The 13731-nt window shown below is 36.8% G+C and overlaps 3 protein-coding genes across 5 annotated transcripts in view; 2 read left to right on the top strand and 1 right to left on the bottom strand.

The window, feature by feature from the left end:
* Positions 1-13731, bottom strand: part of LOC306871647 (transient receptor potential cation channel subfamily M member 3-like) — a gene marked incomplete at its 5' end in the record, with an annotated part of 440831 nt that overhangs the window by 302070 nt on the left and 125030 nt on the right.
* LOC306871203 (annexin A1-like) lies at positions 5247-9055 on the top strand. The gene is made up of 13 exons (XM_079418980.1): positions 5247-5348; positions 5792-5894; positions 6147-6231; positions 6327-6421; positions 6507-6620; positions 6794-6884; positions 7182-7261; positions 7435-7491; positions 7569-7662; positions 7761-7856; positions 8181-8239; positions 8353-8475; positions 8592-9055. Exons 2-13 carry the CDS (start codon positions 5820-5822, stop codon positions 8643-8645), a joined length of 1023 nt encoding a protein of 340 aa, XP_079275106.1. The 5' UTR covers positions 5247-5348; positions 5792-5819; the 3' UTR covers positions 8646-9055.
* The window catches only part of LOC306871461 (major facilitator superfamily domain-containing protein 3-like), a 35358-nt gene continuing 32768 nt past the window's right edge, over positions 11142-13731 (top strand). Inside the window, exons 1-2 of one of the 4 annotated variants that reach the window (XM_079419415.1) lie at positions 11142-11224; positions 11767-12499. In XM_079419415.1, coding sequence (XP_079275541.1) covers positions 11809-12499 — 691 coding nt within the window. In that variant the 5' untranslated portion in view covers positions 11142-11224; positions 11767-11808. Of the gene's footprint in view, positions 11239-11766; positions 12500-13731 lie in introns of all 4 variants that reach the window. The other 3 variants (XM_079419413.1, XM_079419412.1, XM_079419414.1) reach the window with 3 other exon arrangements.

Raw genomic sequence — 13731 nt, 5'->3', positions numbered from 1 at the left:
AACAATTACATAACTATAGTAATATTTCCACAATAACACTAAATAAACCTTTTAAATTACCTAAACATGTCTGTACATGACAAAACACATTCGTATTTATACCTTGGGTTTGTCCACCCAAAAATTCTGTCATCAACTGCTCACCCTTCTGTCATTCCAAACTGTATCATTTTTCTTTTGTCTGTGGAACACAAAGGAAAATATTTTGAAGAATAATAATAATAATAATTATAATAATTCATTACATTTATATAGCGCTTTTCTGCTTTTCTAAGCACTCAAAGCGCTCTACATTGTGAGGGGTGGTGTCTCCTCGTCCACCACCAGTGTGCAGCATCCACCTGGATGATGCGACGGCAGCCATAGTGCGCCAGAACGCCCACCACACACCAGCTTACTGGTGGAGAGGAGACAGAGTGATGAAGCCAATCAGTGTAAGGGGATGATTAGGAGGCCATGATGGTCAGAGACCAATGGGGAAATTTGGCCAGGATGCCGAGGTCACACCTCTACTCTTTTCGAAATACATCCTGGGATTTTTAATGACCACAGAGAGTCAGGACCTCGGTTTAACGTCTCATCCGAAAGACGGTGCTTTTTGACAGTATAGTGTCCCCGTCACTATACTGGGGCGTTAGGACCCACACAGACCGCAGGGTGAGCACCCCCTGCTGGCCTCACTAACACCTCTTCCAACAGCAACCTAGTTTTCCCAGGAGGTCTCCCATCCAGGTACTGACCAGGCTCAAACCTGCTTAGCTTCAGTGGGCAACCGGTCTTGGGCTGCAGGGTGATATGGCTGTGGCAATGTTGTGGCAAGAATGTTGGTAACCAAACAGATTTTTTTGTCCACTAATGTAGGACCCAAAACTGTTTGGTTACCAACATTCTTCAAAATATCTCCTTTTGTGTTACACAAAAAAGAAGGTTTGGAGTAAATGATGAAAGACATTAGATTTTTTGGTAGACTATCCCTTTAAGTACTCAAATACAAAGATTATTTTCACTTCTTTTTTATGCAGTTTCTTCTTGTAACATTTTCAGTGGCATAAACATCATGTTGAAACGCTTGTTCCAGATGTGCTCGCTTAAAAGACAAGAAAGAAAAATGTAAATTAATAAAACATTTTTTAAAGAAGATGGTTAATGTGCGTTTTTAATTTTTTTAAATTTAAGTTTATAAAATTAGGTTAAAATTTTTAATTAGATCAAGTTATTTTAGATAGGTAGTATTAACATAAAGATGAATTAGGTGTTAGTTTAAATGTTAAGCAAGAGTTTAGGCAATATTTAGATTCTGGGAGGTGACAGGAACATTCAACCCACCTCTATCTTTTTCCTGGTCTAGGAGTGTGTTATGGATGTTACATGGTCTACGCCACTGGATCTCTTCTCTCAGATCAGGAACACTGCCTGGCAGTTCCTCTGATGACACAGTGGGATGAGAAAGTACCAATCGTGTGGAGACCACTGGATCATCCTGATATCGAGAAAGGTCAGTGGTCTCCCAGGCATCTAGATATAGTGAGAGAAAACACTGTTTTAGCCTGGTATAAGAAAACGAGATGTTCATAGCCATCATGGTGTGGTTTTGAATCCTCTCATGAAGTAATATTTACCAATATTTAGTACCGAGCTTTGATGACTGATGATTCGAAAAAATTTAAAATAGCTAAAAATTAACTATTAAAAAGAATAGCTGAACATAAGTTCTCAATAAAGTATATAGTGTAAAGTGTTACTGCCTTGAGTTATAATTTTGGAATAAATGTAAAATGCTCAACAAATGCTAACTTGGCTTTAATAAAGAGAATATTGATTACATTTTAACCAAGAAAATGTGACTGGGACATAAATTTACATTTGATTTAAAAAAACAAAACTGTGAGGACTCCTTATTTCAGAATACCACTGCACACCACTGCTATATATATATATATATATATATATATATATATATATATATAACACTAGAGTCTGATAACACAAAACTCAAGTGATGCATTAAGCGGAACGGAAGGAGTAGGCACTTGTGTGAATGTGATATTTACTTACGTTGTTTTGCTGCTGGGGCAACAGTATGGTTACGTAACTTCCTGCCCATAAAGTTCAAAGACATGGACACATTTTCTGATCCAGAATTGACATACATGATGCCAGAGTGTTCGTATCTCTTTTGTTTGGAAATTATACAAAGCACAGGTCACAATGATATATTGCAGCACTGTTTGCAGGTTACACTCAGACGTGGCTGTACATGACACCAGCAGGATTCCTTCACAAACACAAACATGCAAACTGAGCAATGCTGTTCAATAAGCCACATGCAACTTCAATAATACTGTAGCTTTTTCACAACAAATTTGAGAAATTGTCTCTATATTTCCAATCTATCTGAATATATATTTAATATAATAGTAAAAATCATCCCCCAGTGTATTTGATCTTCATAGCATTTTGCTAGCACAGGTTAACCCGGATTAAGCAAAGCAGTGAGGGTGTGAAGACTCTTTTCACTATATAAACAAAAGCTGCCTTTGGCTATAACACAGACAGACAAAAAAAATTGCATTGAATAAATTTTGGTGCATCAGTCAGATAAACATTAACATAATCAGTAAAATCATCACTATCTGCTTTACGAATCAGATTAAAGGAATCGGTAAATCAGAGGGATTACCTGGATTCAGGATGACACTTGACTGCAGTTAGTTGCAGGAAGAACTGGCTGGCAAACATAATAGAGAAAAACTGGAAAGATGCTTGTTTTTGTGAGGAACCAAACTCTCAACACTTGTTAAATATTAACCTCAGTGGATGAAGTTTCAGGTGGGATTAGTTTGCTTGAATGGCCGACACAAGCTGCAGACTGTCATCAGGTTTCCAATGTGTGAGATAGAGATTGTAACTAGATCTAGACAGGTCTATCTCTCTAGTACAATGCTAATGGAAAACCTGCATTGTGATCATCCATCAGGTTTGTGAATTACTGTCTTGGCTTAATAATGTATTACATATAAATATTTTTCATGAATTGAGAACCATATGATCGGAGATCATGTTCTCATGACCTGCCTGGATCTATCTCCATGCACCTGCATTGTAAAAAAAAAAAAGAAAAATTAAAAATATTGTAAACGAATGGCAGCTGAAATTCAGTATACATATACATATGCAGTATTATATATGCATACATTATATTAAAGAAAATAATGCAGAGAATTCTGAAAATGACTCTTTTTTTACTATATAAATGCATGCATTGTCTTGTTAAACTAATATCAGTTTCTTCCATAAATAAAGTAATTTGTGCTTTCAACTTCTAAACTTTTTTTATTTTATTTTTAAAGTAAAATTGCATGCATTTTATCATATTAAATCATTCTACATTATAGTCAAATTATATTTATTCATATAGTTTTTATATAGTACAGACTGTTTCAATAGGGAAAGGTACATATAATATAGCATTTATTTGTTTTTGGTGTTTAGTCACCTGTACTATTGAAGGCAAAATAAATATAATATAGTTCATCCTTCTGTCAGTTATTACAGGGTTTTAATATGCTTACTCAGTGGAGTAGAATAAAATTCTGTGCAATATAAATTAAAGCTGTCAAGTGAGTTATACTTATTGGAATAAACCCAGTCGATTTCACAGAGTTGCGCAAATGTTGAAAATCATAATTTAATACATATAGAGATGACACTGAGCAACTAGTAAATCAACGTAACTGGTTGTGCTAGCGGATGTTTGGCAGAAATGTTTGAACATCACAAATTCCATATAGTAGATGCATGTTTATGTCAAATAAAGAAAAGGGCTAGACTAGAGGTTTATATAGGCCATTGAGAAATACTGGAAACATGTAAAAGGGAGAGAACATGTCAAGATCTGTTTGGGCAGTGTTAGGTCAGTCCTGTTCCTAAATACATGTCCTAACAGCTCCGTATTCAAAACAGGCAATGACTGGTTGTATCTTTCTAAAACAGTCAATCATTTGTCTAAGGAAAGTGAATTGATAGGTATGTTGTCTCGTCGTCATTGCCATAACTTGGTTGGTGTGTATAGAAGAATGAAGTACAACTGAAACTTAAGAAGCATTGCTTATCTCAGTTTGTTCTTCAATGACATTTTCTAACAAATTCTTTTAATTAATCAGTTTTTTAATCTGATACAGTACATAATGTTCTATCGTGTCCACTGAACCGTGGTTAAAGAAAAAAAATTGCACAACACAATGCGAGTAAATGAATGCTGTAAGAAATTCACATAAATTGCTTGCAAAAATTGTGTAAAACTGTCTACATCTTGCATGCTTGACGGCATATAGCCAGCATCCAGAGTATTCACTCCTTGTGCAAACAAAAATCTCACTGGATTATTACAATTAATGGCAAAATGAAAGTTTGGAAATGTAAACGGATATTTCCTACTGGCACACTACAGCAAAAGATAAAAAAAACTGACTTAAAACCAATTTTAGCTGGTGAAAATATACACCCATGAATGTATATATATATATATATATATATATTCTCTAAATAAGCAGCAGCCTTTGTTCATTGCAGCATGCACGCACACAGAAATGTTTAATTCTGGTTTTACACAAGGTTGCATTTTTAACTAGCGTGCTCTGAAACGACTTTTAAATGTCTTAAATTTGTGAAGAATACTCTCTCAGCTGTTGATTGAGGCAAGACTAGCTGTCTGTTGTTTACTATTCAAGATGGCTGCCATGCCAGTGGAAAACAATATAGGCCTATCCCTCTTTCTTGTGTTCCCTAAATAACGAATTTGAAGTTAGTTGGCCTATATGTGATCATCATACACTGTCTAAATGACCATATCTGTTACATAATTCACCTGGAATGTGTATGGGTTGTTGATTCTGTACAGTATGAACTGTAAATTTAATGGTGAACATTTATTTCCTTTTAATTTAAAGTATGGTCATGTGATGAACATGTCTGCCCCCACGACGCGACTCAAATCATGTCAAATAAAACAGCTTTTATCACGCTACTTAAAAGACTACAATCTTCTTCTGATGTATTTGATATAAAACTGATTTTTTCACCTCTGAATTTCTATGTTACTTATTTTCCTCTTATCAAGAAATAAATGACTGAATACACCTTAAAAAAAAAAAAACTACGCAGGCCACGGTTTTTCTTGTTGCGTACCATGAAAGCGGGTGTTTAATAGGGGAAGGAGGAAAGCAGCCTGGCCGAGTCAACGCCCTGCTGTAGCGCAACAGTTAAGCTGATGCTGCTAGGTGTGGTTCTGTGAGTATAAATACAGCTCAACACACTCCTCCTGCTCGCTTGTTGTGCATTCGCTGTTGGTAAGTGGGAAACTGGGATTTTCTTTACTTCTTATACGTTGTCTAACTCCCGAGAGTGCTATCAGGTTTTTGTTATATATAATTGTTGCATATTTATGTCAGCGTTGTTTTTGTTTACTGAAAAGTAAGATGCAATTGAGACTAAATTTTTTTTTTAAAGTTGCTAATGAAAGCAACACTTGAAGTTATTAAAAACTTTGCACACTCTCAACTAAAAAATTCCACATCCTGGTTTTGTGAATTGTTTTGTTGTTTCAGTATTTGGATGTGCTGTCACAGTTTAACATTCAGTTATTTTGGTGAATCATGTACTTCCTGTAAGATTAATTTAAAACGGCTAGAAATCTTAGATGATTCATTCGTGAAAACTTTTTTTTTTTAAGGATGAAAAATGCTTTTGTATATACTGTATGTATTTTAATGTATTCCAACATGCATTGTAGGTTGAGCTGTTGAGTTCCAGGTGCCAAAATGTCCTTAGTCAGTTCTTTTCTTGAGCAGCTTGCCTATCAAGGCATGCAAGAGAACACCGTACAAGACATCACAGTAAGTTTGTTCAGCTTTCTGGAAAATTTGAGCAGCACCAGACCGAATAGGTCCGCGATAGGAATGTACTCCACTTTCATCCTGTTAAAGGGCAAGAGCTTCAGTATTTTTGGGTTTCCTTCCTAAAATTTGCTTCTTGATTTTTTTTTATATTTTTTTTTATTATTATTGAATAGGCTCCACTGGTCTGCTGTAAATTAGTTTGTGATTAATAATAAGATTAATTTTAATAAAAGTCTCTCATGTCTTTAGGAGGGGCAGGGCACAGTGAGGCCTTTTGCTCAGTTTAATGCAGCTGCGGATGCAAGCGTCTTGGACAAGGCTATCAAGGCGAAAGGTATATGAATGCTGAAAAGTGAAGATGAATTAAATGCATCTACATCTTTGCATTCTGCATCTGTTTGCTCTGTTGAAAGAAGTTTCTGTTCTCAGGTGTGGATGAGGTCACAATCATTGAAACGCTAGTCAAAAGGAGCAATGCCCAGCGCCAGCAAATCAAGGCTGCTTACCAGCAAGAAACCAAGAAGGTATCACATTCACTGGACCTGAAATCAACACATTTTTACTGTCCGGATCCTCCCTCACCTAAATCACTACTTCTCTTCTGTGCAGCCTCTGGATGTAGCCCTGAAAGCTGCTCTTAAAGGTGAGCTGGAAGAAGTGGTTCTGGGCTTGTTGATGACTCCAGCTCAGTATGATTCCTTTCTGCTCAATAGTGCCATGAAGGTAAGATTATTTTCAGACTGTAGATAAACGTCACATTTTTACTCCACATCTGGTGGATATTTTAATAGAAACCAGAACTGCATGTCTTACACAATACACACACAGACACACACACACTCACACACGATTTGTCATGGGCTGCATAACTTAGTCTTTTTTTTTTTTCTCTTCAGGGTTTGGGCACAGATGAAGATATACTTGTCGAGATTTTGGCCTCCAGGACTAATAAAGAGATCCAAGAGATTAAACGGGTTTTCAAACAGGGTAACATTAATGCTAGTTATCATCCAGTTATCCTTAAAATGTTTATGGCATGAGTGTCCAATCTTGCTTCTGTAGGGCCAACGGCCTGCAACATGCCCTAACATGCTTTAACACCCCTGCCTGGAAGTTTTTAGTAATCCTGAAGATCTTGCTTGGCTGGTTTGGGTGTGTTTAATTAGGGTTTGAGCTAAACTCTCTGCTGGACACTGGCCCCCCAAGTGCAGGATTGGACACTCATGGTTTATGGAATGTGAATGCAGTATATATAAAAACTGAATGTATGACTTGTGTCTTTAGAATATAAGAAGGATCTAGAGGCGGTTATCAAGTCTGATACAGGTGGAGACTTTAGCAATGCCCTGCTTTCTCTCTGCAAGGTTGGCTTTGCTTATATAGTGTTTCTCAATTCTGCCCCTCCCAGTACTGCATGTTTTGAATGCTTTTTTTATCTAGCACATCTGATTCTACAGCTTACTAAGAGAGTAATTTGTGACTTGAATTGGCAGAAAATGCTTTTGCTCGTTGTTAAACATTTTATTTGAATTCACAGGCTACCAGAAGTGAAGCCCGGGTTGTGCAAGAGGACTTGGCTGATAAAGATGCCAGGGTAATTAAAAGTGTATTGTGTGTATGTGGTTGGTCATTGTGTGTACATGTCTTTTTGACCTCCGATTCTGCCTGTAGGCCTTGTATGAGGCAGGAGAGAAAAAAAAAGGCACAGACTGTGGCGTGTTCATTGACATTCTCACATCAAGGAATGCTTGTCACCTGAGGAGAGGTATGGTTGACTTCCACTTCCCTGTTTTCAAAATAACTAGTGCAGTTTTCTTCTAATCCACTTTAGTCATAATAATATAACCTTTTCTTTACATTTAGTTTTTCAGCTGTACTCCAAGTACAGTAAGGTGGATGTTGCAAAAGCCATTGATCTGGAGTTGAAGGGTGATATTGAGAACTGCTTGATTGCTGTTGGTGAGACACTGAAACCTTTTTATCTGTCTGTTGCATTGCATGCTGCATTTTAAAATGGTATGACGTGCAATAAGTTCACTGCAAACTTTTCTCTGAATTGCTGCAGATGCTCTTAGATGTAGCATACCTTTTAAGACCTGAATTACTTTCTTACAGTATGACAAGAATGCTATTTAAATATTTCTCTTTACTGTATGCAATAATGTGACAAATATTATTTAAAGCTTTGAGCAATGAAACCGAAGCTGATCTTTGCATGCATTTTTTTTTATTTTTATATATAAATTTTCATCTTTTCATTATTGTGACTCCTCTTTTCAACAGTGAAATGTACTGGAAACAAACCTGTTTTCTTTGCTGAAAAACTAAATCAGGCAATGAAGGCAAGTCTAACTGGCAATCTAATGGATCCCTTTAAGATTTAAAATGACATGATGGCTGTTTTAAATATATTGCAATTAAAAATACAATTTTTTTTGATTTTGTGTTTTCACAGGGCTCTGGTTACAAAGGCAAGATCTTGACCAGAATATTGGTGAGCCGCTCTGAGATTGACTTGGCCAAAATCAAGCAAGAGTACCAGAGTAAGTTTGGCAAGAGCCTCTACCAGGACATCCAGGTAAATGAATCTCATTTAGCACATTTTAAATGTGGTCATCATTACACTATTCAGTACATAAACACAAATTAATAAGTGTTATACTGTATTGATTCAGTTTGTTTTGTCTGTTTTAGGATGACACCAAAGAAGACTATGAAAAGATCCTGCTAGCCCTGTGTGGCAATTAATTGGTGGCACCTAATGAATGTATACAGATGAAGACCCAACAGCTATCAATATATGACTTATACACCCCATATAAACAAGTGTAGTAGAATGAAAAACATTATTGATAAATAAAAACTTGACTAGATGCACATGTCTGTATAAATTCATGCAAATCTTCTAAAGTGGTGTGTTCTATATGGTGTATCTCATTTTTGAAGTCATGTTGACTCTGAAAAACAATCAAAAACAAACACAACATGGGAGTTTAATGACTCGTGGTCATAGAAATTAAGGGGATCACATTAGCACAAATGGTTGTACTGGCTGGAATCCAGGATGTAAACTCAAGTGTGACTTGAGTCACAAAAACTTATTCACTGGACTCTAATTTATAAACCAACTCAAATTTTAAGTAAAAAAAGTCCTCCTCAAAAATCTTTAAAGTTTTATATTTTCAGTCTCCTGTGCAGTTTCATGAACACAAAGCGCCTGTTAAGTAGGTATTTACGAAGGGAAAATGTGCCAAAAGTTCTGTTTTTAAGTGAACTTATGTGGCTTAAAATAAATATGAACTGTAAAAAAAACTATTAATTGCAAAAGTAAATATGACCATTTAATTCAAGTTAAAGCTATATTACTTTTGAGAAAGATGTCTTTGTTTATCAAGACAGTCCTTTGATGGCTAATTGAGAAAAAAAAAAAAAAAAAATACCCTGCAACAGGGTTTATACACTTTAAGTGAATAGAAAACTGTTACCACAAGAGATTGTGGATGGCAAAAGACAAATTACAACTTTTTAGACTGTGTGTCAGAAACACGTCTGGCTGGAACAATGGGTGTGGTAGGAAAAGAGAGAAAGTTTGAGACTTAAGAGAGAGGGCGTGATATCTTTACTTGATTGCCTAAACTTGCTGTCATGCCCGCCCTGCGCTGCAGTACCGTTCTATGGCTCTGGTTCTGACGCTGGGTGGCGCTGTTGATTTATTGGTTGAGAGCGCTCTCGAGAGCTGTATGTTGATTGGTTGAAAGAGTGCATTACGTCAAGCGCTCCCGCGGAAGTACCGAGGTTTGGAAAATAGAGGTTATGCTAATCTGCAGTGGATCATTTAAAACATCGCCGGTATCATCTATGCAGGTGGAGATGGGAGAAATGCCTTTAGGTATAAGACGAATGAAGTTAATGTTGGCATATTGGGTTAATATCCAGGGACAAAGTGTTTCACATCCTGTCAAAAGTGTATTGACAGACTGTTGGGAACATAATGTAACAAATTTTATGAGTTTTGGGTGGATAGGTGACGCAAAGGCGAGGTATATAGGACTAAATCAAGTACAGTACAGCAACACAGTCTCAATATCCTCCATCCCTCCCTGGTTATTCCCCTTACCAACCGTTGACCTCAGTATACAACAGGAAATAAAGGATCAATCCAAACAACTTCCAGTGTGGTATATAGTGTGGAAGTATATTGAGAGACATTTCCATGATTCAGTGTTTTTATTTACGGATGGATCAAAAGACCCGAAGACAGGATATGCCGGTGCAGCTGTGTATATTCCAATGAATGATTCTTACATTAAGAAAAGAGTTTCTGATCATTTATCAGTTTATGCTACAGAACTATTGGCAATTTTAATGGCCCTGCAGTGGACAGAAGAAAAGCAAATGAATAACATAGTTATTGCATCTGATAGCTACTCAGCACTGGAAAGCATAAAATCTGGTAGATCATCTTTTAGGATGGATATAATTAATGATATATTCCATAAATTGTATAACTTAAAGCTTATGGGTATATCAATTCAATTTATTTGGGTTCCTGCTCATGTTGGTGTGGTAGGAAATGAGAAGGTGGATGTTATGGCTAAACAAACTTTAAAATTAAAGCAGATAGATTTACAAGTTCCATTAAGTAAAGCAGAAGCTAAAGTGTTCATTAGGAGATATGCACAATCTATATGGCAGGAACACTGGGATGGTATTGAAACAGGAAGACACTTATATAATATTCAACAACAAGTTGGTACTGGGAGGAGAGAGAGCAGGAACAGAAATGAAGAGAATATAATAACCCGTTTGAGAATAGGTCACACAGGATTGAATAGTACACTGTTTAAAATCGGCAAACATCCAACTGGGGAATGTAATCACTGTAGTCAGCAAAAGACAGTTGAACATGTAATACTTCACTGCAGGAAATACAACAAAGACAGACATAATTTTATTCAGTCACTAATTAAAGCTGAGCATAAAGATTTTTCAATAATAGGTATACTAAAGGAAAAGGCTATATATGACATTATTACTAAGTTTATTAAAGAAACGGAATTAAGTAAAAGAATTTAGACAGTTATTTAATTTTGTTTTATTTTATTTATTTAAATTTTTTTTTGTTTTTTTTTTTTTGTTCCCCATCTATCATATTATGTTAATCCTATAAACATGTATCCTGTCCACACTCCAGTCCAGTCGGTGGCGGTAATGCACCTACAAGTTGGTTTGCCAACCGCCAATAAACACCAAAGAAGAAGAAGAAGAAGAAGAAGAAGAAGAGGTTATGCTGCATAGAGCACAGCGGGTGAAAGAGACGTTTACCTGTAAATACAGTTAGGTATTTGCTGAACTTGAATTGTGTTATTTGTACATTTTTATGTACATAATTTCTGTTGTTCTTGTTCCTAGTTGCAAGTCTCCCTAAAGTAGAACATAACGTTATGTTGTGACAGAATGGATTGTTTATGAAATCATTCGTGAATATTTAATTATGTAATGTTTATATTTTTGTGTCTAGCAGTTTGCAAAATGTATGAAACATATCTAATGAGACTTGATTTAGTTATATCAGTTTTATCCAACTGTTATGAATGAATGACAATGTTTTATTAGTTTCTGGGTGTTGACAATATTTCCTGATTAAAAAAGGTTTTATTAGTTTCTGGGTGTTGACAATATTTCCTGATTCATGGAGTGATTAAAAAAAAAAAAGACACTCCAACAAATATTAACTGTAATTAATCAACTGAGAAAGTATGATGTTATATAATAGTTAAAAATGTCACTGTATTTAGTTGTGACGTCTTGAATAGAAACCATTATGTTAACAAGTCCATATCAAACACTATACTTGTGTTGCTTACAGAGTACAGCCATGAGCTGAGGCTCCCCAAACCTGCCTTTCTCAATGATGAACGACAAACTGGTGTTCTTGGGTCTCCTTTACTTCATCCAGGGCATTCCATATGGCCTGCAGTCGTCTTTGCTCCCGGTGTACCTGCGCGGTGCTGGCCACTCCCTCACCCGCATCAGCCTCACCAAAATCCTCTATTTCCCCTGGGTGCTCAAGGTACTCTGGGCCCCTCTGGTGGACCGGACTGGCACCAAGCGCTGCTGGTTAGTGGGCACAGTAGCTGGTCTGGCTCTCACCTGTTTGGTGAGTGCTACCATCTCACCTGATGTCCAGTACATGGGTGTAGCGGGCTCCCTGCTCGCTATGAACGTGCTGGCATCAGTGCAGGACATTGCAGCGGATGGAGTGGCCGTGCGGCTGCTCAGGGGGCAGGGGGAGGTGGGTCTGGGAAACACAGTGCAGGTGGTGGGTTATAAAGCTGGCTCTGTGTTTGCTGGAGGGGGGCTCCTGGCTGTGATTGATGTTGCAGGCTGGGGCTGGATGTTCACACTGCTGGCCTGTGTTTACGGTGGTGTTGCTCTGTTCGTGTGGGGCGCCCCGGTGTTGGATGGAGAGTCGGTGCGGGGACAGGGAGAAGGACGAAGAGGGTCAAAGGATGTGATGCAACCCTGGAAGGCGTGGAGGAAGCTCTTGTCTGTGCCAGGAACGCCGTGGACAATGTTCTACGTTCTCACTTACAAGCTAGGTAAGATATTTGTCGTAATTCAACATCAGATAGATTGAGTTAAATGATTTGGAGATCTTAAATACATTTACATTTCTCTAATTTGTTGACTGACCATGAACTTGAAATGAAGTCATGGCAGTGTGTTGTTTGCCCACAAGATGGCAGTCTTGGCCTTCTCCATGCTTACTGTCACGTTATTCTCAATGGCTTTGAAGCCTCTAAACATCAGGAAACCATACACAGTTTGGTTACCCAGTTCAGTTCAGAATGTCTGTACTGGAACTGATATTAAAGTCTTTCATTTAACTTTGCACCAGCGTTTGACCACAAACCAAACTTCTATGACATGATCTGAATCAGGAATATAGACATAAATAGCAGCTAATGAATCACTTTCAATGAGCTGAATGTGGTGTTTGGCACCAGAAGGGGATTATGTTTGGATTAGAGTCTCTTTGTGTCTGTGGTGTTTTCATTGAAAACTGAATTTAGAAATATGTGCTGCACTGCTTATGTCAATGGATTTAGTTTATGCTTCATTTGAGTGTAATATTTTGTTCAGAACAATTTAATCAGAAAACCAAGCTTTGCGTGTTATGTGTATGTGTCTCTGGCAAAGAGAGAGAGGTGGCACTGTAATCGGATGAGCTTCAGCAGACAGGACAAGCGGCAGCCCCCCTCTTAATCTGTTTTATAAGGTTTCTCCCCCGATCATCATCATAATCATTTACTATTAAACAGCACTCCGGATGACACAAACTAACATAATTTTCTTAATCAGTATTTGTGTCTTGCTTTTCAGTAAAGATATATAAACATCTCTTAAATGAGATACATTTACTTGAAACTAATTTGTATAAGATATTAGTACTTTTTTCAGAGAATATGTTGTGTATTAAGTTTCTTTTTGTTGCATAAATCTAACAATACTTTGCGCAGTGTATGCTTAAAGCCCAAAAACTATTTGCCAGTGGGATAAGAGAATAAACTTTCAAGAAAAATATCAAATTCATTCTCTAGAAACAAGTCTAGTAAATATTTTATGCTGTTTTGTTTTTTAGGAGAGTGTACTTTTTTCTGAATAAAACAAAAAACAAATCTGTTGATTATTTTTTTTGTGTGTGTTTATCAATACATATTGATTAAAAAATAAAAGCTCTTTAAAACTATTCACACACATTTATAGTGAAGATAGTATATTTAGTCTGTGCTTAGAATCCACCAAGCCTTTATATGGTCATTTTTACTTT

This window comes from Barbus barbus (assembly GCF_936440315.1).
Source record: "Barbus barbus genome assembly, chromosome: 6".
NCBI lineage: Eukaryota > Metazoa > Chordata > Actinopteri > Cypriniformes > Cyprinidae > Barbus > Barbus barbus.
The sequence above is the reverse complement of the archived record's forward strand: the minus strand, read 5'-3'. Positions and strand labels throughout refer to the sequence as shown.

Excerpts from the sequence above, each read along its gene's own strand:
- LOC306871203 (XM_079418980.1), top strand. The coding sequence starts at position 5,820 with ATGTCCTTAGTCAGTTCTTTTCTTGAGCAGCTTGCCTATCAAGGCATG. Across the intron at positions 5,895-6,146 it reads ACACCGTACAAGACATCACA|GAGGGGCAGGGCACAGTGAG; the intron begins GTAAGTTTGTTC and ends TCATGTCTTTAG. Across the intron at positions 6,621-6,793 it reads TGCTCAATAGTGCCATGAAG|GGTTTGGGCACAGATGAAGA; the intron begins GTAAGATTATTT and ends TTTTCTCTTCAG.